We start from the raw sequence: 23,590 nt of genomic DNA, 5'->3' as shown, positions 1-23,590 counted from the left end.
GGGGTGCATTTATTAGGTCATCAATTATATTCCGGTCAAGGAAACTATTTTGTGTTTACAGTTCCTATAGCTATAACACATCGTTGTCTTACTCAAGGTGAAGCAGGTCAATAGGCCTGCACTAATACTGGGCTCTTCACCAAGATACGTCAGAAAGTCTAGATTTAAACTGATTTTCATGTGACGTGACATCTGCCTGACAAAGATTACAAAAACATATAGTTGATTCAAATTTAAACGTGACTAGTTTGGTTTCACCCTCTTCTTCGTGAGCGACTAAGGGATACGTGACGCACAAGGATGATGTTAGAATACGTGATGTGATGCCTGAGAACAAAGTGACTTAGCAAATTTGATTTAATACACTGGTAATGAAAAGTTATGTATCAAAAATAGCATCACACTTGGGAGATTTTTTCGTAGAACCTAGAATTTCTGGAAAAAAAATCCGTAAATTTGATTATGTCCGGTCATGTACGACTTCTATGTAACACAGTAGAAAATAAGTCACACTTTTCTGTCTGGTCATGGTCACTACGTCACGTTTCGTACTGTTGGAGGCATACTGGAGGCGCGGGCTGAACAAATTAAATCCAACTGGGCATCAAAATAATAACTATAACAAGTACTTTGAAACCTTTCCATTTATCCATCCAGTTGAGTTCCTGTTTGACGGAGACGAACTCAAAGGGAAGAAAAAAGTACGCACATAACACATTTTACGTTTTGTTCTTACATACATCTTTCTAAATATTCACTTTGAGCTCATAAGTGAAAAAAAGTGAAAGCTTCAAACGTTTTTTAGCCAGGAAACGGTGGAGAGATTGCGAAAGCGTTCTCTTTGAGAAGAAATGGGCTGAAATCGTGAAAAATCACATGGAAAATTTTTTTCCCGAAAAATTCCTTTGACTTGCGAAGTCAAGCGTAACTTATTTTGTAATGTAACCCGACGTGTTATCCGTTTGGCTTTTAGAAACACAAGCATGATACAGATAACGAAGGGCGAAAACTAATAATTCACTCAATATTCTATTTTTTAAATAATCCTTATCATACTCAATTCGTTCAAATTCATAAAATGAACGCAGACCAGGAAGGAAGACTCAGACTTTCACGAAGTTTTATTTTTACAACCAAAATTTTATTGAAACAATCTCAGAATTTTAAATGAAAACAAACCAATAAATATGACACCGTGGAATAGGATGGGTTCAGACATTACAACTACCTATCGGCGTAATCAGTAGTGTATACACTTGTCTGATAAATAGGTTTGCCTAGGCAGGCCACGTTAAGGGTTCAAAGTTGGCGACTGGCGAAGTCAAGTGTTCTTTGTTGAAATGTTTGAAAATCAGCACCAAGACAAATCAATTGATTGATAAGTGATTGGCAACCCCGGGCAAAAACGTGAGTTACGACACGACTGTGACGTCATATAATCCGATGTAGCAGAGTATAGGATAGCAAGTTTATTACTCAACTTATTCGCCTTTCGTTTGCAGCGACTGAGGTCGACTTCGACAACCAGTTGTGGTCTTGACAATTCATTACTCGTCCTCAGCCAACTGTTTTGAGATCAAGGAACAGAAAGCAAGAGGAAATAAGTCATTATTTTCAAGATTTCATTGGAACCATGGCTACCAAGAACTGGACGTTATTACGCGAAGCGATTTTGAAAATGAACAAACAAAGATACTTGTCTGTGATGCAGGGTAAAAATAAGTTCACTACCTCAACGAATTCAAGAACACTTTATCATAACACGAACAAGGTTACTGATACAGGATTCCAGAAAAAGGAAATTAATAACCCCGGAGAGGGCTTGCATAGGAATGAACTCGCAATTACAGGTAAAGTGATCAGATCGAAGTCTTTTTAGTTACGTCTATGAGCCTGGTGGAAGATCATTTTTGCTCATCATTCTTACAGATTATACTTTTGGTGTTACACTATTTCGCACACGTTGTCTCTAACATTCTCCGTCAGTCTAATCATAAATATTTAAGTTAAGATCAAGCTTTCACTTTTTTGTGTACTTTTGTTATGAGGAAATAAAATAGAAGGGAGGAAAGGAGAAACAGTCCACCGATAGGCGGTTGTTGTTATATACCAGTGACCTGATGAGATATATATTTATTCTATGGTATATCTAATCGTTAGTTATTTTTTTGCACATCGCTCCTTTGTATCGGCTTTACTCTTATTGGCACATTGGGCTGGTTTTAATAGTTTAAAAGCCTTGACGGAAACGGGTCATGGGAACAATAGAGGGCTACAGAATTTTTTATATTTACTTGGATCTTCGGTACTAAATTGTCCATGAAAGAATTAAACAGGAATCTGTGGTCGTTTCCTCTGCCGGGATAAACAGATGTCTAAACCAGTTATACACTTCAACCAAGGGTTCAGAACCTGACAGAGAATTATTGTTTACTGAATTCAAATAGATAAAAGTTGGTAGTATGTTCTAAGTAATTTTTTAATAAAGATGGCTATCCGACCACACACTCTAAAAAGTGAATGGTGGATCAAAGCCAAGGAAGGAAATAAGTTTACCCGCTGAAGCACGCATAGTTTGTAAAAGAGTAACAGCCAAACTGAGATACGATTCACTTCCTTTTGATTTGACACGTTGTACATAATTGTCACATAATGCGTGGGTGTCTTTGTCACGCAATGTATTAGCAGTAAATAGATTAATAGCTACATCGCGGTTGCCTATCTTGTAAATCAGTTAAGCCTAAATACACCTTGGGTGATGTTCTTGGTATTTATCTTCCATCAACACACAAAAGCTGAAAGAAAATCTCAGCCTTAGCCATGATATTCTCAACATTTTGTTCCCGAAATTTCGTCAATTTCTGCGTCGATGGTCATGTACAAGGTGCATTTACATGTAAACAAAATGAAAAGAGATTGGTCGCTAAAGAACACATATTTTAAATAAATTCATTGAGCAGAGTTCTTTCACCCAACAGGGATGATGTCAATGGCAGATTTTCCTTCTGCACACTCACAGAGATCCAAAGACCTAGTTTCCACACAGACACAAAGTGGTTTGGAATGTAGGCGATGCTTGACGCATTTGGCGCTTGGGACCACACGAGAAAAAACTCACAATGATTCTGAAGATAACACGAAAACCAAAGAGTCACTTTGTGGACTTTTATTCAACTGTTATGTGCTCTGTCTCTTCGTTCTAGGTTCCTATATACCTATGGATTAATTAGCTGGAAGATGTGTAGAAGCCTGATCGCATTTTTGCTTGAGGGCGATTTCAAGATTAACATCGGCAGCCATTAGAAATCACCCAATATATATATAATATGTGTTTAAGCTAAACATTATTCCTCTATGAGGAATGACGTGGTTCTACAATATTTGGTCACGAGACACGTCCTAAATCAATGGCGCACAAGCAAAAATATTTGATGCAATTCAACTATGGATATGTTCTTCCAGAAAATTGGAGTTCGTAGTTGTACTTGGGGAATATTGATAAAAAAAAAATTTAAAATCTTTCTTGATTTTAGAAGTCCTGTTGGGTTTTGCTGTACAAATAAGACTTGTAAAAAGATTTTTATCAGGCAATTATTCAGCAATACGAAGTAACAGAAAGAAAATATCTGTAAAAAATTATGTTGTTTATTGAGTAATTTTCAAAAAAAGAAACGCGTAGAATCTGAACGCTTCTTGAATGTCTCTTCAAATTAAATTCATCAGAGAAATATCAAAGCACAAATAAATACATTACATATAAAAAAATCACTTTATTCGGGGAAATTCATCCTCTATTTCCTTTTCTCGCTCTTCTTGCGTGTAGACTATGGTGCAAAAGGCAAATGAAATAAGATTTGTGTTAAGAGGAAAAACCCTAATGACACAGAGTGTACTAGGTAGTTGCACAGTGATATAATGCCGCGGAAAGTTACCATTATAGGCTCTTACTTGGCGTAGAAGACACAGTATACGTCACACTATTGTTTTCATTGTTTTCTTATTTCCGGTTGTGATGAAATTCTATTTTGACTTATACTGTGTCTTCTACACCAAATAAGCTTCGCGTCGTGGTTTCCTACGCTTATCTCGTGTTCTCCCAACCTCCCGCGTGTTTACATCAGGCTATGTAAACACGGAAACCATTTTACATTTCTTCAATGAAGCACTTTTTCCGACGATTTCAGACTTAAAAATAATTTTACATAAATTACCTTACATAAATTACTTTTTCCATACATTAAAACTTGTAAACTATTTAACAAGACTTAAAGTCTTGTTTAATGGTTTACAAAATTTGATTCCTCTACCGGAAATCCCAGAATCTGTATGATGTTTTTTGCTAGTATGTTCGTAGCTTGCAATTTATCTCAGTCGTAAATACAGGAAACAAACACTGAATGAAAGTTTTTTTATTTATTGAAATATTTCATTGTAAATTCTACTTACGCTATCTACGTAAAAATTGTTAGAAATCGGGCTTCAATATTATAAACAAGCACTAAAGTACTTCAACTTTCACTTGATAAAATATTTTTTTTAAGCATGAACCATTGCCATAAAGAACTACATCTAACGATACACTTTAAACCGCTAATAAATATATTACTAGAAATTTTTAATACATCAGTTTTTCATTAGGCTTGTGTAAAAGTTAACAGCTGTTTAATAATACTATCTACCATGGAATACTCCATAAAAATTGCAAAAATAACAAATAAAATTAGTAATGGAACTCTCCTGTGCTTCTCCGGCAGACATATTGTGTTAAAATAAAAATTCAATGAAACCCTTCATAAAATTCTACTTCAAAAGAAATCAGTAAAATAAAAACATCACATATGCAGTGATAGAAATTTATCAATAAAATATGACAGTATAAATGCTTCCCACTGTTTGAAAATGATAACAATTAAAAAAGGAATATTATGCATAAAAAAAAAAACAGTGGTAACAATGAATATTTCAGTAAAAATATCAGATTTTAATATTGCACTTTAGAAAAGGGGGCTAAAAGTTACAGTATCTTCATTCTATGAATTTAGTAAAAACATCTTAACTAGTAGCATTAAATAATTCCCAACAATGTAACCTAATTTGTTTCTTTGTCCATGTTGCAATTGTCAAATAGCTAGATTATAGCTAGCCCCATCTTATCCAAAAGAAGTCACCATGAGACTACCATACAATTACTTTCTTGTTTCTGCTCAATAAAGTTGATCACTGGGGAGTCATTCCACAATTGTGCTGAATCATTTTGGCCCACTAGCTCTGGCTTTTCATCTGTTGCTGCATCTTTGCAATCATCTCTTGCATTCGCCGAAGCTGAAAATCAATCATTCAATCAAGTTTGTCACTTCCTTTGCTTAATAACTGAATATATTCATCCATCAGCCACTGTGTCAGACAGTCAGTCAATAAGTCAGTCAAGAAAGTAGTTAGCTGGTGAATCAATCCATCAGTCAATCAATTAATAAGTCAATTCATTCAATCAAAAAACCAACAGACAGACATACAGACAGGCAGACAATACAATCAGAGTCATTCAGTAGGTCAATCACTTAATCAAGACATGTTTGCCACTTTTTTTGTCTCTCTTGGCTAATTACTTACCTCCTCCTCTTTCTCCATCAAAGCACGGTCTTTCTCCATCATGGCACTTGTGATGTTACGAGCTCTGAAGTCAAGACAATTAAAAAGCATTTGTTTAGAATGATTGCACTTTTTAACAAAGTGACACATAACATCACATTTCAAACATGTCAATGCACCTTTTGCCATTCCTTGGAGCATCTTCAACATTCCCATTTGAGAGCTCAGTTTCACCTGACAACTGAGCTGCTCGGAAGTTCTCATAATGACTTTCCTGTGTCACTTCCTTAAGGTCCTGCATGTGAGTTCTGTGAGAAAAGATCAATTGTAGGATCAGCTTAAGACCCAGGTTGTCCATCCTGCTAGAGCCTAGCATGGAGTTACTATGATTGTCCCTACTCACTCCCCCGATCCTTCCCCCTTTAACCCTGCCCCTCCCCCCCCATGGGAAGCTGGTCCATCAAACAGTTACCTGAGTTTAATCTTAAGGCTTGTAAAGGGAGACATATTTTTAAAGGAATTGTCAGCTAACAGTGTATGTTTGTTTGACTGTTTACCAAATGACATTTAAAGAAAAAAGTTTGAGAGACACTTACACAAGCATAGTGCGTAACTTCACAAAGTCACAGTGCTTTGGGTTTTCAACTGAAAAAAAAGGGAAAAAACACTCTGTCAGCAATGAAAGCTTTCATATTAATACCTATAAGCACTTTGGTACTTGACTACACTCATATCACTAACATGTCCTACCTTCAACCACTCCCCAAGGGTAAAGCCGTCCTCGAACCTTCTTGCCACACACCTCTATCAAAGTATTACTTCCTACCACAGCAAATGGCATGCTAGCCTGATAATTAAAAAAGCAGAAATGTAATCATGACTATTAAAAACAAGCTTTCTTTAGCTGCATGTCAGGTATAATGTTCTGAAATGTAAAAATGTTTGTGTGTTTAATCCATAGCCTCTAAGTGACAATCAGCAAACGACACACTAAAGAGGTCAAGCTTAAAGTTTCGACAGAGTGGTTCTTGGAGCCTTATCTGTAGAATAGTTTGTCCCTGGCCAATCTACTTCTCTTGTTGGCCACTGGAATTTAGTTAGGCCTTAGAAGGGAGGTCCTCTACAAACATCTTACTGGCATTTTAGGGAATGCCAATTGTTTAAATATGGACAATTTTCACATTAGTTTGATCAGGAAGGGGGGTCGTGTGTACACCCTTAGACTACCCTCATGGTCATGCACTTGTGTCAGGTTGGGGGAGTTGTGTGATTCCCTCACCCATGGAACCTTACCTTACAGAGAGGATGCCAAACTGTTCTACAAATTATGCTGAATTTATCTAAATTCATCACCTTAAGTTGTTTTGTTTGCTCTACGTATTCTTCATCTTCATCACTTTCACAGTCTGGGAGCTCATAAATTGTGATACCTTGTTCCTCAATTTCATCTAAAACCTAAATGGAAGAAAATTTCATAAAAGGTAATGAGAGTAAAAATTACAATTAAGAAGTCTAAATGTGAAAACAGTCAAAGGTAACAGAACAGTCAACTTCTCTGTCAGTCACTCCTCTTCACTAGAGTCCTATATTTACACATAATTATATTTACACAAGTAGTTACAGTGCACTCGCAATAGTAATATTAGCAGTTGATCATTTATTGTCCCTAAACTTGCTGGACCTTGAACCTACCCTTCGTTTCATGCTGTTCAGTTCAGCTGGAGTGAGAGTGTCAGCCTTTCCAATAACAGGAACAATGTTAACTTTGTCATGAAGCTGCTTCATGAACTCAATATCAAGAGGCTTGAGTCTGAAACCAAATTCACCATGAAACTCAGAATACTCAAGTTGACAAAATAGCTACAAAAATGTTTTTTTATTCCTCTTAAAAACTGGTAGCTAAAAACATAACAAACCCATGTCCTGTTGGAGCTATAAAGTAAAAACAGCAGTGTACTCTTGTGTCCACAATGTGCCGGCGATTCAGTCCTGATTCATCTTTAAGGTAACTTTCAAACTGTTCTTTAACATAATCCAGAATGGGTTTGAAACTGATAAAGAAAAAAGTTACTTGTAACTCTGTTTAAATATCTAATAGGTTAGAATAATTCTACTTTTAAAAACACAGAGTGGTCAGATAATGAACATAGCTGCACAGAGTTTCAAACACTTAGAGTCAGGCCCATTTTCACTGTCTTTTGGTCTGCTTGTTTGCATTAAGCAGTAATAACTCTTGATTATTTTAATTCCAAACTACATAAACATATTTCACAAATATTAAACCTACATGAGTACAAACAGTCACCTCCTTTGTTACTTAATCCCTATGACCCTTTTGCATACCTCAACAGTCTTTTCATTGATATAATTATCTTGATTGTGTCCCATATTTGATTGTCACAAAAAGCATATTTTCAAATAAAAATGAACATCTGAAAAAGACTGATGACAATAATTGTAAATTATTTACATCTCTCCTTCCCTATTACAGCCATCTCTCCATAATAGCACTTTCCTAAGGTAGCTGTTGTGAAGTGTAAGTTTGTAAACAAAATGTAACCTGTCTTTATTGTCCATGCCATCCCCATATCCAGGAGTGTCTACAACAGTCAGACGTAACTTCACCCCTCTTTCTTCGATTTCAACGGTTGACGTCTCAATCTTCACTGTTCTTTTTACACAATCTGCAAATTTAATACATGTATCTCTTAAAAACCGACTTTGAGGTCAGTACTGTAAGTTACAGTTCAAGTTTTTCCCCCCTGGGATCTATGGTTGAAGTGTGAAGCGTACTGGCCATAAATCCAAGTGGAAAAAGTTAGGTTCCATAATTTACAGAACAGACCAAGAAATTGAGGTTAATAAGATATTTATCATTTATCTGAGTTCAAATGGAGGAAGAAGATTTCAATTAAAACAAACTTTTTAATTTAGAGGGCCATAAAGAGAAATACAGCTTGCTAGATTGACCAATCATTGTGCATGCATGATAGATATTATATCAGGTTTTAGAGTCAGGCCAGTCAATAATATGTGAAAACTAAATTTTCTTGAGAAGGCCCAAAGATTTTGAAAAAAAATAGTATAAAATTAAAAATTTAGGTCACACAGGCCTCACCAGCAGCTTTGGGTAGTTTCCTGTCAGCATAAAGGTCTGTTAAAAACAAACTGTTGACGAGTGTTGACTTCCCCAGCCCTGATTCACCTGTAATGCGAGGGTAACAAATTAAACAATTATCAAAGGGGTAGAATGGACCCTAAGATTTTAGCACCAGGTTTATAACATTTATTTCCATGAAAATCATATCGGAAATAAACTACTCTGAAGCTGTTGTATTTATTCCAACATACTATATATGTTGCAGGCATAGGAAACTCAACCAGTTATTTATCCTGCCTGCAACATCGGCTCCCACTCAGACTGTGCATATACAGGGACAGAATTTGTATGAAAAATGAATGAATAACTACTCACAAGTATGTAACAATTACACATCACTTTCATCATATCACATTTGCCATCAGTCTCTAATCCCACACTTTGTTTGTAGGGTATTTTCTACGTATGACATATAAATTAACCCCAATAATTTCCTTCTAACAAAAGATTCATCTTTGTTAATTTGCTGAATGTTGTTCATTTATTTCCTTATGCCAATTTTTTGGCAACAAATTGAAACTTGTCCACTGAGGTCAACAAAACTGAAAATGCCCACAAAAATTCCAGTAGTTCAAAAATTTCAATTTGGTTCATCAGAGACCCAAAGATAAAATTTAAGCAATCCTTTAAAAGCTTCTATAAGGATTGAATAATGAAACTTGTATCAGTTTAGGAGAAATGAAAAAATCCTATTCATTCAACAGGTTAACATTATTAGAAGAGAACAAGTGAAGGTGCTTACCCACAACCATCAAAGTGAACTCAAACCCTTTCTTGACGGATTTTCTATGGACTTGATTTGGTAAATTAGCAAAACCTACATAGTTGGCCATGGCTTTAAATTCCTTTAGAAAAGAAACATGAAAATATAAATGAAATAAAGATTGCCAACAATAATTGCTTCAAATTGGAAAGGCCTACATGTAAATGTCAATAAACAGGAAATGAATGAATCGATTCTTCATTTTGAAAATTGCACAATAGAAACAAATTCTAATTTGTTCCTCTAAACAGCATAAATAATACTTAACTGTAAAAATTCATTAAAAAAATGAGGCTACTGACATAATAAGGCTGAGATCATACCATGAATTAGTCTATCAAGTAAAAATTTTCCCTAATAGAAGACAAGCTCGAGAAGTGAGGTGTTGAACACAACCAATAAGATACAGGTCATATGATAACTTAATCTGTTGAGTTTGTTTATGTTGGTCTCAATAGATTATATAAATTGAAATGGTCATCTTAAGGTGTAACCTTCCAAAAGGTCAACATTCTTGAAGATTGAATCTCTGTGTTCTTTTGTGTAAACATGTAAAAAACAGGAGCCATCTTAGAAAGTACAATAAGAAACTGAATTACCTTTTTTCAAGAATACAATAAGCTAAAAAAATAATACTCTCAAAATTCATAAAGAGGAATGGTTTTAACGTTGATAGACCTACCTAATTTAAAAACAGTAATCAAGTAATTGATGCAAAATCTACAAAACTAACCTTATGTCCCTTTATCTTTGATACATAGAAATTGTGTCAAAATATATTTTTGAATTCAAAACTTTGAATGTTATCTTGAAATTTAGTAATATCAAGGCAATATCAAAAAAATGTTTACCAGTACATTGAAAAAAAAAAATGGAAAATCTTATTATGAACAAACAGCTCTCCATGCAAACAATTTACAGAATCCTTTTTTTTTCACAAATAGATTGACAAAACTAAAGTAATCTCAGTTACATTAGTCTACTTTCAGAGGAAATAAATAAGGTTGGGCATGAATTATTAAAATAGCTTGGTGGAAAGATTTACAATCAATGAAAACCATTAAATAAACTTCTCATGCCAATATCATTATTGAGTCATGTTGCAGTCCATGATGTCACTTCAGTTCTTGATGTTCACTTCTATTCTTGCAAAGGAAACCTACACCTAAGCCCCATAACCTTTAGCTGTTTTTCATGTTTGTTAACAATGACATGTGACCTAAATTTTTTGTAACATTTCCCAAAGTTTTTCACTAATATTTCATATTGTTGATAAATAAATACATCATAAAGTGTTCTCAATACCAAAAATGCAATATTCCTGTATATCAATATTGTTCACAAATTATGAATATTGTAATGAATTCAAGATAAAAAGTAACAGATTTTCGACCAAAATTATGGTTAAATTGTCCAAACATACCTCAAAAAATAGCTTTATCCGCTGAAAAAATCATTATTCAATAATCATAAAACAATAATTAATTATTTAATGTATACTGGATTTTAGAACTGCAAATAAGTTGAAATCATAGAAAGAACCATGTAAAATATGATCAATTATCAATTGCTGCATTCAGCCCATTTTCAAACTAAGAGAGCATTTTCCCTGATAGATTTTAGAAAAAGACGTTTCAAAATTTCAATTTAAGTTCATTTAGACAGATAACGACAGCGGGGGTCGGTTTAAAGTTTGATTTGGTAATGACACAGTACATGTGAGATGACAGCTTTGCATCGTGTTAATTCTAAAGAGCAACTCGGTCAAATCAGTCGAGATCCATTACATGTAAAACAAACCGCCGACTGTATCCATTTCATATCATCAATACTCCTTAATCTGCAAATTTAGTGCCAGAAGCATGAAGGACAAGAAAACACGAAATCACAAACTTCAATGATATGAAATATAAATATCAACTGCAATTGTAGTCAGACAGGATTCTTGAATCAGATAATTCAAACCGTTAAGGAGAGCGATCTGCCCATTCCTTCACAATTATGAGTCAATAAAACCAATTTAAAACAACCCCTTAAACAAGAAATCGCGTTAGCTAGTTTCGATTGAAATTATTCCAGTTTTCAGATTTCCCGCGCGCGATCGATGCATGTTGTGCGCACTCATTCGAAAATGTTTTCGTGCAGTCTATCAAGAAGGAATATATCTTATGATTCTGATCAAAGTACATTGCTTCATTTTCTTACCTTATGCTCAACAGAAGGTAGGACTTTGTACGTGACGGTTTTCACTCAGGTGAGGCCAATTCAAGACTAATAGGATGACTTCATGTGTGGATTTCCCATTCACCTTTGACAACGAAGATTCCCACAGTTCCTAGCGAGGCGATACTTCGTGATGACCACGCGCGGAAACTGCGAGGGATACGATCCAAGCTAAAATGGTTTCGTTCACATTCAACACTGACATCTTATTTCTTGGCCAATAGTACGCGCGCTCTGATTGGCCATAAAACCATTTTACATGAGTGTATGTAAACACGGTTTTCGTTCCCCTTTCATTAGTTATTTTATAAAAGAAATGTAAAATGGTTTCCGTGTTTACATGGCCTGATGTAAGCACGGAAACCATTTTACATTTCTTCAGTAGTCACCAGAGGATGTGCTGACAGCGGCTCTCTCCTTCATGATGCGCAGATCCGAGAGATAAGCCATACTAAATCAATGTGACTACTTAGTCATCTGCTTCAAATGAGCTTCTTATCTTAGATGACGGATCACCAAAAATAAATTTGATTGTAAAAACGGACGGACACAAAAAAAAATAAATAAAGGGGGTAAGTTTCTGAAGAAACTGTGGTGCTGCGTTAGAAGGAAAATATAACAGGGTAATTTAGTATTATCAACTGAGTTGATAACGTAAATTGGCCACCATGAAGAGTTTCGAAGCTGAAGTTCCGAGCGTTAGCCCTTCGTCAGAGCGAAAGTTCTGGGTTTCGCGCAAGTATTAGAAAACAATTTAGCTTGTAGGCCCTCACTAGAATGGCTGGATAAATAATTGATACGGAAAATGTGTAGCAGGTGTTGATGACTTTCTTAACAAGAACATCTAAAATTCATAGTTTTCTGAGAACGGTTATCGTTAAAGATGTTCCTCTGGTTATTATTTTTTGTAAGGGTAAAGCAGATGTTTAGAATAATGTAAAGGTCGAGTAAGAAATTTGATAACATTTGGATCCATATAGGAGACGGAAAATTGCGGGTTATTTTACTTTCAGTGTGGTAAACGAAGCGAAAATTTGCATATCTTGCTTTCAAGAAGAAATTAAAATAGATGTGCACGGGTTCTTGGCAGGCGTTCACATTGCAGGACCCTTTACGTAATTTGATACCAATATTTGCATGCGGCAAATGATTTCTAAATAAAAAGTTGACATGGTTACATGCAAATCGCATCGCAAAAAACAAATATTTCTTTGTACTTGTGACGAGGTGTGACGAACACGACGAGGCCCACTGTCGCTGCTTGAAAAGTTTCGCTGTTGTAAAGGTGCTTAATTGAAAATTTTCAGCAATGAACGGTGATCTTGTCGAAGAAGGAAAGGCGAAGGCAGCAGGAATAATTTCCGTTCTGGTTGGAATATCAGCGTTTATTCAGCTAATATGTGGATTTATCTACTTGAGCAAGGGTGGACCCGAAGGTTCTGGTCTGTGGTCTGGAATCGGGGTAAATAACTCTTCGTATATCATGTTAAGCGTTGATTTTAAAGATATAAGCCAAATAGTGACCCTTGCTGATTATTTTTGAACAGCATTCCTTTCAACGAAACCTATTCAGAAAACGATAGGCGTGAATTTAGCAGCTTCAGGACCTTTCAATCAACCCGTTCGTTAACCGCTTTGCAGTTCAGGTGTTTTCGTTCCGGCTAAACTTCAAAATACCCGACCACTTTGGTCCGTCTCACTCGCATTTCCTCGACCTTATTTCTAAACTAAAATCAATATCCAATGTTGTTTTAAAACCGAGTGAAACCTCGAAATATGATGTGGTAGTCTTAGCAAATCGAAAGTCATCGTGTAATTGTCTTCATACCGCTCAGAGCCAACCCCAACCGAGGAATTGATTGCGATACAATAACGGCTTAGAAGTCTTTTGAAACACCTTGCCTTTGATAGTCCTCACTGATGTCTATTTTTACAACAGTGACTTAGAGGTTAACAGCCTTTGAAATCATGATTATTAAATGCTTCCTTGGTTTGTCCAACGCTTAGAAGAAAGTATGATCAATCGAAAAAAAAAACAATTTAGTCACACAGCCAGAGCAACTGTCTCGGTAAATTATGGAGTACTGAATGATGCAATGGCAAGTCGCAGCCGGTCGAAACATTCGAAATAAAATTTAAACAAGGGAAGATTTGAATTTCCAATTGCGCCACTGATTGAATTAGCAATCGCTTTCATATTCATGAATCAGCGAAGTCAAAATTTATTTTGAGCAAATTTTCCTTTCCACCAAACTTCTAAGACGAGTGTGAGGGGTTAGGATTTTGTTTTACTATCATAACTGAAAGATCGGCATTATTGTTATTTTTTGTGTCTCGAAAAGCTAGACCAAAATAAATATTGACGCACCGTAACAATCGTTACAAGTAATTTATTTCCTAGCGCAAAAAAAGTGGATCACATGATGAGTTTTGCACGGAATTAATGCATGAAAAAATGATTGACATCCTGAAAACAGACGCAATCCAGCTTTGCGTCGTAAAACATTAGACATTACGACAAGTTACGAGTCAGGCTCTGCGTGACTTAGCTCAAAACATCTTAAAAGGCTTAAAAAACGCGGTTAAACATCCATGCCGCATCGTTTTTCATTACTTTGCGCTATTTTGCGGCTCTGTACGATTCATCTGGCTGTAATCACATCTGTAATCATAAACGTCAGTCATTCCATGTTGATAATTACCTCAAGCAATTGGTGAAAAAAAAAATGTCACCTAGTATGGCATACTATGGCACTGATGTATGGCACAGCGAACTCGTTTCGAATTTCACTTTTTACGTGAGCTCTTCAATCTTGACAACAGTAACTTACTCACCGTTGCTGAAATTTCAAGTTCACCTCTACATCAGAAATTAAAATGAAGGCAACTTGATGCCTTTTTCCGCTTATGTCAAATTTAATTTTTACCAGCTTATGTAAATCTTGTATAAATTGATAGACTTGGGAACCCGAGTAATTATATAGGCTGTAAACAACCCGTCGCAGTCGAATTGGCAAAGCTGAGAGGATAAACCTAGTTTATACATAACACGTCGAGTTAATTCTCGCCTTCTTGTACACTTAATTAAGACTGTGTTAAACTAGATTTCCTTCTACGGACAAAAATGAGCTTCTTCTTTGACATATTTTGCTCACGAGGAATTAAATCCTCTTTGAAAAGCGGTTTTTTTTTAAATTTAAACCTGGAGAGCACCTGGTAACGTTCTTCTGTTCAAATGCATTACATGGTCTGACAAGAAAGGTTATTCTCAGTTTTGTTTCATGGCAAAATTTGTGCTTTATGCTGTCATAAGAGGCAGTGCTACAGTGGGGGAAATTTTCAACGAACAGCAATATCTTTTCCATTGTTTCGTTTGTGTTTTTAATTACTTTTGGCGAGTTAATATTATGCAAGGAATAACAAAGTAATAAAGATATAAAATGTCGTCTTCTCCGAGGGGTTCGTTTGTTTTATTCAAAGTTACGTAAAAAGTGGAGTCACAATCGCCACAAGTGTAGTATATAGTAATGAGTTTTGAAAGAGTTGTGGTGTTGGCCTCGGCGAGCAGGAGAAAAATTTATCAACTAGATATTGACTTCAGAGGTAAGGAAACCGCTCAGCGGTCGACGTTTCCATTGTTTCGTTTGTGTTTTTAATTACTTTTGGCGAGTTAAAAATGTTAAAAGTTAAAAATACAAAATGTCTTCTCCCAGGGGTTCGTTTGTTTTATTCAAAGTTACGTAAAAAGTGGAGTCACAATCGCCACAAGTGTAGTATAAAGTAATGAGTTTTGAAAGAGTTGTGGTGTTGGCCTCGGCGAGCAGGAGCAAAATTTATCAACTAGATATTGACTTCAGAGGTTATTTTCAACAAACAGCAATATCTGTTTCCATTGTTTCGTTTGTGTTTTTAATTACTTTTGGCGAGTTAATATTATGCAAGGAATAACAAAGTAATAAAGATACAAAATGTCGTCTTCTCCGAGGGGTTCGTTTGTTTTATTCAAAGTTACGTAAAAAGTGGAGTCACAATCGCCACAAGTGTAGTATAAAGTAATGAGTTTTGAAAGAGTTGTGGTGTTGGCCTCGGCGAGCAGGAGAAAAATTTATCAACTAGATATTGACTTCAGAGGTAAGGAAACCGCTCAGCGGTCGACGAAAAAATCGACGCGGCCTAATGGGGCAAAGAATAATTTTTGAAAAGCTTAAGTTTAAACCAGTTTCAGGATCTTCCTCAGATCAGTAGACTACCGGTACGAAGAAAAGCCCCCAGTCAACAGTGATCGATTTTTCAAAATCCGTCGCGGCGACTGGACTCCGGACTTTTCTACCTACCAAGGAAGAATTCAGGGGGACATTCAATTGGTCGTTAATCGCAGTTGTCGATTTTCAAGTGACAACTACATGTCACAAGGAGCCGACTAGCGCACGAAGGCGTCTGGCCCTGAAATGAAACATTCACAAGGTTAGGATCAAAAAAATAGCTCCAAACAGACAAGAAAAAAACACTTCGTTCACACTTTCATTAGTTCTTAAGTTCACCGGTTCGTCTGATCCGTTTTTCAGTTGATCAGATCAGTAATTAGTTACCTTGTACCTTTGTGTTTTCCGATGTATTTTGCTGCATAGGTTAATTTTGACGTATTTTTCTCTGACTGCATAGCTTGCCGTTATTTGTGGTCTCGGAATTCTCGTTTGGTTGAGGAAAAATAAAACAGCGGTAAGTAGAAAAACATTAGATGCGTAAATATGCTCACGTTTTCATTACACACTGTCACCTCCGCATTGTCATTTATACATTCCCCTAGACCTAGGAGTCGCGGGTGGGATAGGGGGACTATGCCGCAAAACAGGGTGTGGTCTTAAGGGTCTTGCATCTCTCTCAAAGTGGGTAGGTATGGTGAAAATAATTCTTTTCCACTAACGAGGCAACAACGTGAAAAGCCCATCCATGACTTCCCTTAACTAATCCCCCAGGCCTGAAGTGAGTGGCGCGAGTGTTGGTCGAAGTTTCCCACCCCCTTCATTCTTCCCCATCTCAGAAAAGAAAGCAAAGACAGTGCACAACATTGAGGCGATAACTTGATTTTTACGGTGATTTTATGCCTTCCAGATGGTGTTTTTCTTGGTGATGAACATCCTTTGGTTTATTGTGTGCCTTGTCCAGATCATCATCGCCTTCATCGCCTGGGTGATCTGGCACTTCATAAGGAAGGTGGTTGAGACGAACTGCTTTCAAAGAGGAAGCACATGCCATTGTCAAACCGAAAAGGATGAGCCATGGCCAGGTAAGTCTGTGGAGCAAAGATGGATTGTCGGTCGTGCAGTCAAAGATTATGAAAAAGTGTTTTTTTGCATGTGTTGTTGCTACTTTTGCCTCGACTGTTCCAACCGCAGTTGCGACTGCTAGTGTTTCTATTCGTTTTTTACATGATTTAAAAGAACGATAGCATATACATTCGACTCTCGCCTTACGGAAACATCGCTATTACAAACACCCCGCCATTGCGAACAAGAGCCAGTCCCCCGGCGAAACGAATAGGGAGATGAATAAAACAAACTCCCGTTATTATGTGATGTACAGACTACCGCTCTTACGGAAATGGGGATACCTCCATGCCCCCCCAGCGCCACACTTCACTTGATTTATTTCTTGCTATAGCGGACACTTGAGTATTTCGTCCGAAATCCTGACTCACATAATACAAAGCGACATTACGATACAGGAGTGAAAGCCTTTCTTCAATTACGTGCGAGCGTGAGAATTTCCTGCTTGCGGCCGGATATTTTTCTGGCTTGTGAGGCCACGTTAGAAACTTTATGTTTGCGTAGTAACATATTATTTCATATGTTGTTATTTTTCTTTCCTCTCGAACCCCGCTATTACGAACTTTCGCTATTACGGACACTAAATCTTCCCCCGAGAGTATCCTCAATAACGGGTGTCGACTGTAGTTTGTAGGATACAGAGACATTGTCTGCTCATGAAATCCATCATTTTTCCTTTCACAGTGCACAACTGCGATGACATCAGAGTCATCGAGAGCTGCTTCCTAGCAATTCTGATTATGAGTGCCTTTTCTGCCATCCTGACCCTGTCTGGTTCAATTATTGGTTGCATGGGAACATGCTGTGCTAGGCCAGCTGTAAGTCACGTAATCTTGAAATGAATGTTACGGAATCCTATCATAATAGTAATTTTCGGGTTACGAGTGTTTGTAGCAAGGGAAGGGAAGAGGTCAGGGCAGTATTTTCTCACCGACAAGGAAGTTAACATCGTTTACGGAGAAGATACTCGATACCCGGACTTCATTAGTTTCCATGCCGGGCATTTCTCAGTTCAGTTTCCACTAGTGTTGAACAAATAGAAAAATCAAAAACTATTCGTCCAAAAGAAACTGTAGGCGTAACGATGCATCCACATTGCACAGCCAAAGAAAAAGAAAAATGGTTCAATTTGAAAATAGCTTCATCCCCGCTTCCGAAGAAGTGAAGAAAAATAAAATTATCACCCTCTATGTACAGTGTTTCCGATCTAGTGCTCTCCTCTCATATGAGGGCTCGAGGGCATGCCAGGGTGTCATGATTGAAAAAGACTACTTTTCTTGTCAAAAACGCCCGCCCACCCCCCCTCCGTGCCCAAGTATTTCATTCGAAGCTTACTGAGGCCGTAAGTTCTTGACTGATGCACGAATTCGTTTTCACAGCAGCCCAACGTGGTAGTGATGCAGCAACCTACTGGGTATCCTATGGTGATACAGCAAACCACAGCTCAGGGCTATCCTGCTCAGGGCTATCCTGCTCAGCAGCCATACCCAGGCCAACAACAGGTGGTGATGCAGCCACCAGCCGGTGCCGGGGGTCCCCCACCTGACTATGGGTTGCCACCAAAGCAATAAACATCAAGTGTTGAGTTCGCATCCCATAGCTGTTTTAGTTTAACTATTTTTATATGATAATTTCTTCGATTGACTGTGTAAAAACTAATCCAGAATTCCAGTTGTCTTCGTTATGTTTTTTTTTAATTGGTCTGTAACATTCCTGTCACCTTGTTGACCAATCAATAATGATAATAGGACCGAGAGGAGTCCAACTCGGTCTGTAATCATACGAGTGATTAACAAAATCGGACGACCGCGAAGCGGGAGTCGAGTATGATTACTGACAGAATTGGACGACAAGAAATCCTGTTACCAATTAATCATAACCATTTCAATTTCCGAAAAAACAAATACGCCTAAAACAAATATCTCCAGTGGAGACAATGTCTTTGGTTAAATATTCTCCATTTTGGAAATTGTCTTGTTTTTCTTTGGATGAGTGGTTGTTTCTATGGTTATTGTGCTCAATTCTGTGATTGGTGGATCTAGCTGAGTGGATATAGTATGATTGGCTGCTTCAACTGTCCGATTACAGCCAACTGTCTGATTACACTGTCCGATTACATCTGTTCAGAATGATTAGTGAAAAATGAAGCAGTGATGCACTAATCACATTTGAGGAAATTGTAATGGTTATGATTGGACGCAAAATAGGTCGTTGGCGTTACCTTTGAGTTTCAGTTGGTGCGCCTCTGCTTACTTTCACAACATTCATTTGAAGTACCCTTTGTTTTTTAAGATCGTTTAAGTAAAATATAGATACAAGTGCTATGGGAGATGGTGAATTCCTTGTTTACTGGTATTTACAAAAACCATTGTTATGTTAGTTAGCTTGAGGTAGTTGTTGTAGCTATTTTACAACTTATACGTTATCCGTTCCATGCCATCGCTCGATTGGTATTTTTTGTATTTCAGGCAGCTTCACGAGGTTGCCATTTTGTTGTTGGATTAAAAACATTTCACTGATGTCGTGATTTGTGGCGCCATAAGTAAATCCATCACCTGGTTTGTAAAGTGCTTAAAATGCAGCCAGAATGCGTGGGAAAGAGGTTGGTTCATCAAGTGGTTCGAAGCGCCGCATTAAGAAAGCTACTTGTGCGTGCTTGATACGAATTCTTATCAGAAACTCCACTAAATATCTCATTTCTGAGTGACTAACGTCGAATGTATCGATCGCTTGGTTGTTGAATGCATCACTGTCAATTTGGTATTATCATATCATATCATCGCATATAAGTCTTTAGAGTTACGCAGAAAGCAGACATTTATGCTTAGTCTACCTTTCAAAATCGTTGTGAGAGATCCATCCATAAAAACATGCGCAATTTTTTTAACAATTGACAAGCATCCATGCAGGACACACAAAGAAGTGTAGCAAGTTATTTTGTTGAGAGAAGACAAACAAAAACTGACCTAAACTGCTCACGCATTTACCTACATCTCACGAATCATCGTTCCTCTCGATGCTTCCCAGGGTTCTCTAATTCTTCCCGCCTACAGTCTTAAGAAAACTTTCAAAACACCACTAGTAATTAGCGGAAACACGGAATGCGCTTACGTTCAGTCAGTATTCTTTTTACATTCTACAATAGAGTAACAAACCTGATGAATCTAATATTTGATTTCCAAATTATTCGCTGGAACCAAATATCTGAACACTTGTGTGACATTTTTGCAAATTCTGAATAACACGGCCCACTCAGACGATGGAGTATAAATTTAAAGCAAGTCTTTTATTGTAGAACGCATGCTCAGTGTGGTAGAAGAAAACCAGTTTATCACTAACGTGAAGACGCCGGAATATTTGAATTTTAATATTAAGAGGCCATTTCTTCTAACTAAAATTTTGATCCCATTTTGCTATTTGTATAGAAGAAGGAAGATCAAACACCTGCTAGAATAACTAAATCTTAAATGTTTTTACTAAATTTATTTGGCAATTCGAATGTAGTGCGTATTCAAGGGCGGCGTTAATTGATTAATCAACATCTGGCTAAAGATGATAATGACTAAATTCCTGCAGTGAAACCTAGAACTTTCTCATAACTGCTTAGTTTGGTTGGGAGATAAAAGCTTGTGCTTTGCCCTGGCTTACGGTTGTTCCGATGAAGCTCTTAGCTTTTACAAGAAACCTGCATGTTGCTGAAATTCCGAAAATAAATACCTCAGACCGTAATATCCTCTATTGGTACAAATTTACCAACGATTCACTTCAAGCGCTGCAACGTGATTGACTACGTGACTCGCCCTAGCCCTCTCTGTTGTGTGGTAGAAAGTGAGTGAGTAGCTAACAGTGTGCAGTTGGAAACAAAATAGAGTGAAAACAAGAGCCTGCCTTGTTGTTCAGTTTTGGGTGAATAATAGATCTTCATTAAAATAATTAGATTATTCGCTTCCATTTCTATGCGCATTTGTTGATTTGGGCGTCACCCTCGTTAACCATCTGCAATTGAAATCTCGCGCTCATCAGGCTACTTGTTTAACAGGTGTCGTATTCTTTAGATACAGCGCTTATCATGGGGGCGGCACTTTTAAATTATCTGTCTGCTGTAACACTCATCGAAGAGCGGCGCACTCAAAGGACGGTCTGTCCGGAATGCGACCAACAAAACTCCTTCTCATTCTTCTTGTGCCCTGTGGGACTTTGACATGCCGAGTTAATTTACACACGGCGGTGAAAAGTTCCATTGGCGCGTCGGTTATTTAACCTAATTTGGCCAGGCCGACCTGGTAACTCTGAAAGAAATATTTCTCAGAGAATGGTAAAATTTTGGTATAATGACTGAAAATTTTAAATTGCTTCATTTACGAACGATGGTTATACTCTTGGCGTTAAACTGAAAAACTTGAATAGGAAACAACCTTTTTGCGGCGAAGCGATTTATTTAAGCGGGCCCTCGGGAATGGCGCGGAATAGAATACCAAACGACTGATCAGATTATGCTCCTCGCTTGGGCCCTGTGAAGACAACATTAACCGACTCGAATCCAGGAATTTATTCGGGGTTGAAAGATGTTTTCTATTTTTGTAGAAGCATTTTGTTTACTAGTGTATACATTCATACTTACCTCGTTAGCATAGTTGTATAAAAAGATGATAACAAGAAACACACACACACGCTAACACGGTACACAGCAAGTATTACTTCATATAAATTGACGTAAAGACTCTTGGATACTAAAACTTAAACCCTCGTTTCCTTTTTCCCCTTTTTCCGACCCCCTTATACCCTTCAATTGCCAAAAAGTTATCAAAAATTTAGCCAATTAGCAAGCTTAAGATCCTACCTACAATTCTTTTTCTGGGTGAAAAGTAGGTGGCAGTTACGCCGTGGTTTGTGGCACTCGGACACGCACAAAACTCTTTGAGCAACGCCTTATTAAACGTTAACCAATCAAATTAAACTCAGTAGACTTGACGGTTATTAGCTTACAATAACGGATGAAAAATCAATGAAAACTTTGCTTCAATAAGCGGTGCATATTCTTAGCCGGCGCAATTTCGAGTAAAGTAAGGCTTTGTGTTGTAAGATTTCAAACATGTCAATTCTGATCCGCCGCTTTCAAGTTTACACACGAGACCTTGTAGGATTGAAGTTACGATCTTGATGGAAGTATCTTTCTGATGGAGCTATCTTTCTGCTGATGGACCGCACAATTCAGGGTCAAAATGAAAGGACTGTCTCTCCTGAGAAAACTAATGTAGAGGCCAGACAAACAAAGAAGCCTTACCTAAATCCACTCTTTCAAAGGCAGATAATGAAACACTGATTTGTTTGGCAATTAGTTGCGATGGCAACAGCACAAAGACTACGCTGATTCTGCGAGACGGTTTGCAATGCCTCCAGCAGTCACTCTTATATGATTTTCAAGTTTTTTATCTCATTTTGCCACTCGGTGGTGTGAATGTTTGACCTTCGAGAGTAAACCTTTATTTTGTTTTCACTCTTGGTTTTCACTTAAACATCTGAATCATATTAACACAGTCGGAGCTATGATGGTGCTTATATGCTTCTCCTTGACATTTGAATTCAAGTACTTCAAACCAAACTTAATTTATTAGAAAAATAGTACCTGATCGCAAACAAACAAAAAGAATTACCACGATCAGTCAAACTTGACTGATCACCCAGTTTTCCAGGTTTTTTTTCTTCCCTCAGTTCTAAACAAAAATTCCTTTATGCAAGGACTGATAAATTAAGAACTTAAAATAAAATACTTCAAATAAATTTATGCGCTACTGAGATTCTATTGAAAACTTTGTTTCTTAGGAACGAAGTAAATACTACTCAGCGCCAAAAGTTGCTCTACTGTTATGTAAAAAGCATATTTCGCCATTATGTGTGATTGAAAAGAATCTTATTAGATGTGCCTATCGTTTTGAAAATAACATGAATATTCCCATTTTCCGTTTGAATATCTTTTTTTTTTCCGAGTCTACTTTCAAACGTTTGAAAACACCTGCTTTTCTTTGTTGATACGTAGTGTTTGACTCAACTCTTTTTTCTGTAAACTTCCATTTACACCACCAAAACCTATAAGTTGATGAAGGTTATGGAACAAATAGTGTAAAACAGATGATCGCCATGGGTACTCTCTGATACTATCAAAACAACCAACGCAGCTCCAATGCTTTCTATCGCTTGGAAAATTTATTTATTGTTCAAGGACATCAAAAATAGATTTTGACTGCACCTCACAGCTAGTCGCCAACTCAGTTCATTCTCCATATTTTCAACAAATATTCTCTTAGAGAAATGATGCATATCTTCTTTTCTTTGGTATTTAAATTTTATATTAGTTGCGCCAAACATCCTTGCGGAAGCATTGCGTTTATCTTGCCGCTTTTAGTAATTATGCTCGCGGTGCTCTGCGGGTGCCGAGATTGAGAGTGACGTTGATTTGTCCCTAAAATTAACTTTGGACTCGTGCAAAGGATGTCTCACCAAACGACCAAATAGAATCACAGATCGTTT

The 23,590-nt window shown here is 37.1% G+C and overlaps 3 protein-coding genes across 5 annotated transcripts; 2 read left to right on the top strand and 1 right to left on the bottom strand.

Annotated features, from left to right (window-relative positions):
• Positions 1-1,294: 1,294 nt before the first annotated feature.
• Positions 1,295-3,687, top strand: LOC131790758 (uncharacterized). Its single transcript, XM_059108028.2, has 2 exons — positions 1,295-1,850; positions 2,979-3,687. Exons 1-2 carry the CDS (start codon positions 1,634-1,636, stop codon positions 3,224-3,226), a joined length of 465 nt encoding a protein of 154 aa, XP_058964011.2. The 5' UTR covers positions 1,295-1,633; the 3' UTR covers positions 3,227-3,687.
• A 706-nt stretch (positions 3,688-4,393) lies between these two features.
• LOC131790757 (septin-2-like) lies at positions 4,394-11,860 on the bottom strand. Of its 2 annotated transcripts, none has more exons than XM_059108027.2 (12): positions 11,718-11,860; positions 9,492-9,594; positions 8,708-8,794; positions 8,150-8,273; positions 7,506-7,640; positions 7,282-7,399; positions 6,943-7,044; positions 6,340-6,436; positions 6,186-6,234; positions 5,769-5,897; positions 5,611-5,674; positions 4,394-5,322 (listed from the first exon to the last, which is right to left on the bottom strand). In XM_059108027.2, exons 2-12 carry the CDS (start codon positions 9,580-9,582, stop codon positions 5,263-5,265), a joined length of 1,056 nt encoding a protein of 351 aa, XP_058964010.1. In that variant the 5' UTR covers positions 9,583-9,594; positions 11,718-11,860; the 3' UTR covers positions 4,394-5,262. The 2 variants fall into 2 exon arrangements, with proteins under 2 accessions (XP_058964010.1, XP_066018234.1); XM_066162137.1 differs by lacking the exon at positions 11,718-11,860 and adding an exon at positions 9,836-9,914.
• A 1,050-nt stretch (positions 11,861-12,910) lies between these two features.
• Positions 12,911-19,582, top strand: LOC131790610 (uncharacterized). 2 transcript variants are annotated; one of them, XM_066162541.1, is made up of 5 exons: positions 12,911-13,197; positions 16,398-16,454; positions 16,848-17,022; positions 17,747-17,880; positions 18,445-19,582. In XM_066162541.1, the coding sequence occupies exons 1-5, from the start codon at positions 13,045-13,047 to the stop codon at positions 18,631-18,633; spliced, it is 708 nt and encodes a 235-aa protein (XP_066018638.1). In that variant the 5' UTR covers positions 12,911-13,044; the 3' UTR covers positions 18,634-19,582. The 2 variants fall into 2 exon arrangements, with proteins under 2 accessions (XP_066018638.1, XP_058963821.2); XM_059107838.2 differs by having other exon boundaries at positions 12,916-13,197; positions 18,442-19,582.
• The last annotated feature ends 4,008 nt before the right edge of the window (positions 19,583-23,590 follow it).

The sequence above is a fragment of the Pocillopora verrucosa genome, chromosome 2 (genome assembly GCF_036669915.1).
Source record: "Pocillopora verrucosa isolate sample1 chromosome 2, ASM3666991v2, whole genome shotgun sequence".
In the NCBI taxonomy this organism is placed as follows: domain Eukaryota; kingdom Metazoa; phylum Cnidaria; class Anthozoa; order Scleractinia; family Pocilloporidae; genus Pocillopora; species Pocillopora verrucosa.
The sequence above is the reverse complement of the archived record's forward strand: the minus strand, read 5'-3'. Positions and strand labels throughout refer to the sequence as shown.

Excerpts from the sequence above, each read along its gene's own strand:
- LOC131790757 (XM_066162137.1), bottom strand. Across the intron at positions 8,795-9,491 it reads GTTCACTTTGATGGTTGTGG|GTGAATCAGGGCTGGGGAAG; the intron begins GTAAGCACCTTC and ends CTCGCATTACAG. Across the intron at positions 7,641-8,149 it reads GGCATGGACAATAAAGACAG|TTTCAAACCCATTCTGGATT; the intron begins GTTACATTTTGT and ends TTTCTTTATCAG.
- LOC131790610 (XM_059107838.2), top strand. The coding sequence starts at position 13,045 with ATGAACGGTGATCTTGTCGAAGAAGGAAAGGCGAAGGCAGCAGGAATA. Across the intron at positions 13,198-16,397 it reads GTCTGTGGTCTGGAATCGGG|CTTGCCGTTATTTGTGGTCT; the intron begins GTAAATAACTCT and ends CTGACTGCATAG. Across the intron at positions 17,023-17,746 it reads AAAGGATGAGCCATGGCCAG|TGCACAACTGCGATGACATC; the intron begins GTAAGTCTGTGG and ends TTCCTTTCACAG.
- LOC131790758 (XM_059108028.2), top strand. The coding sequence starts at position 1,634 with ATGGCTACCAAGAACTGGACGTTATTACGCGAAGCGATTTTGAAAATG. Across the intron at positions 1,851-2,978 it reads GAATGAACTCGCAATTACAG|GGATGATGTCAATGGCAGAT; the intron begins GTAAAGTGATCA and ends TTCACCCAACAG.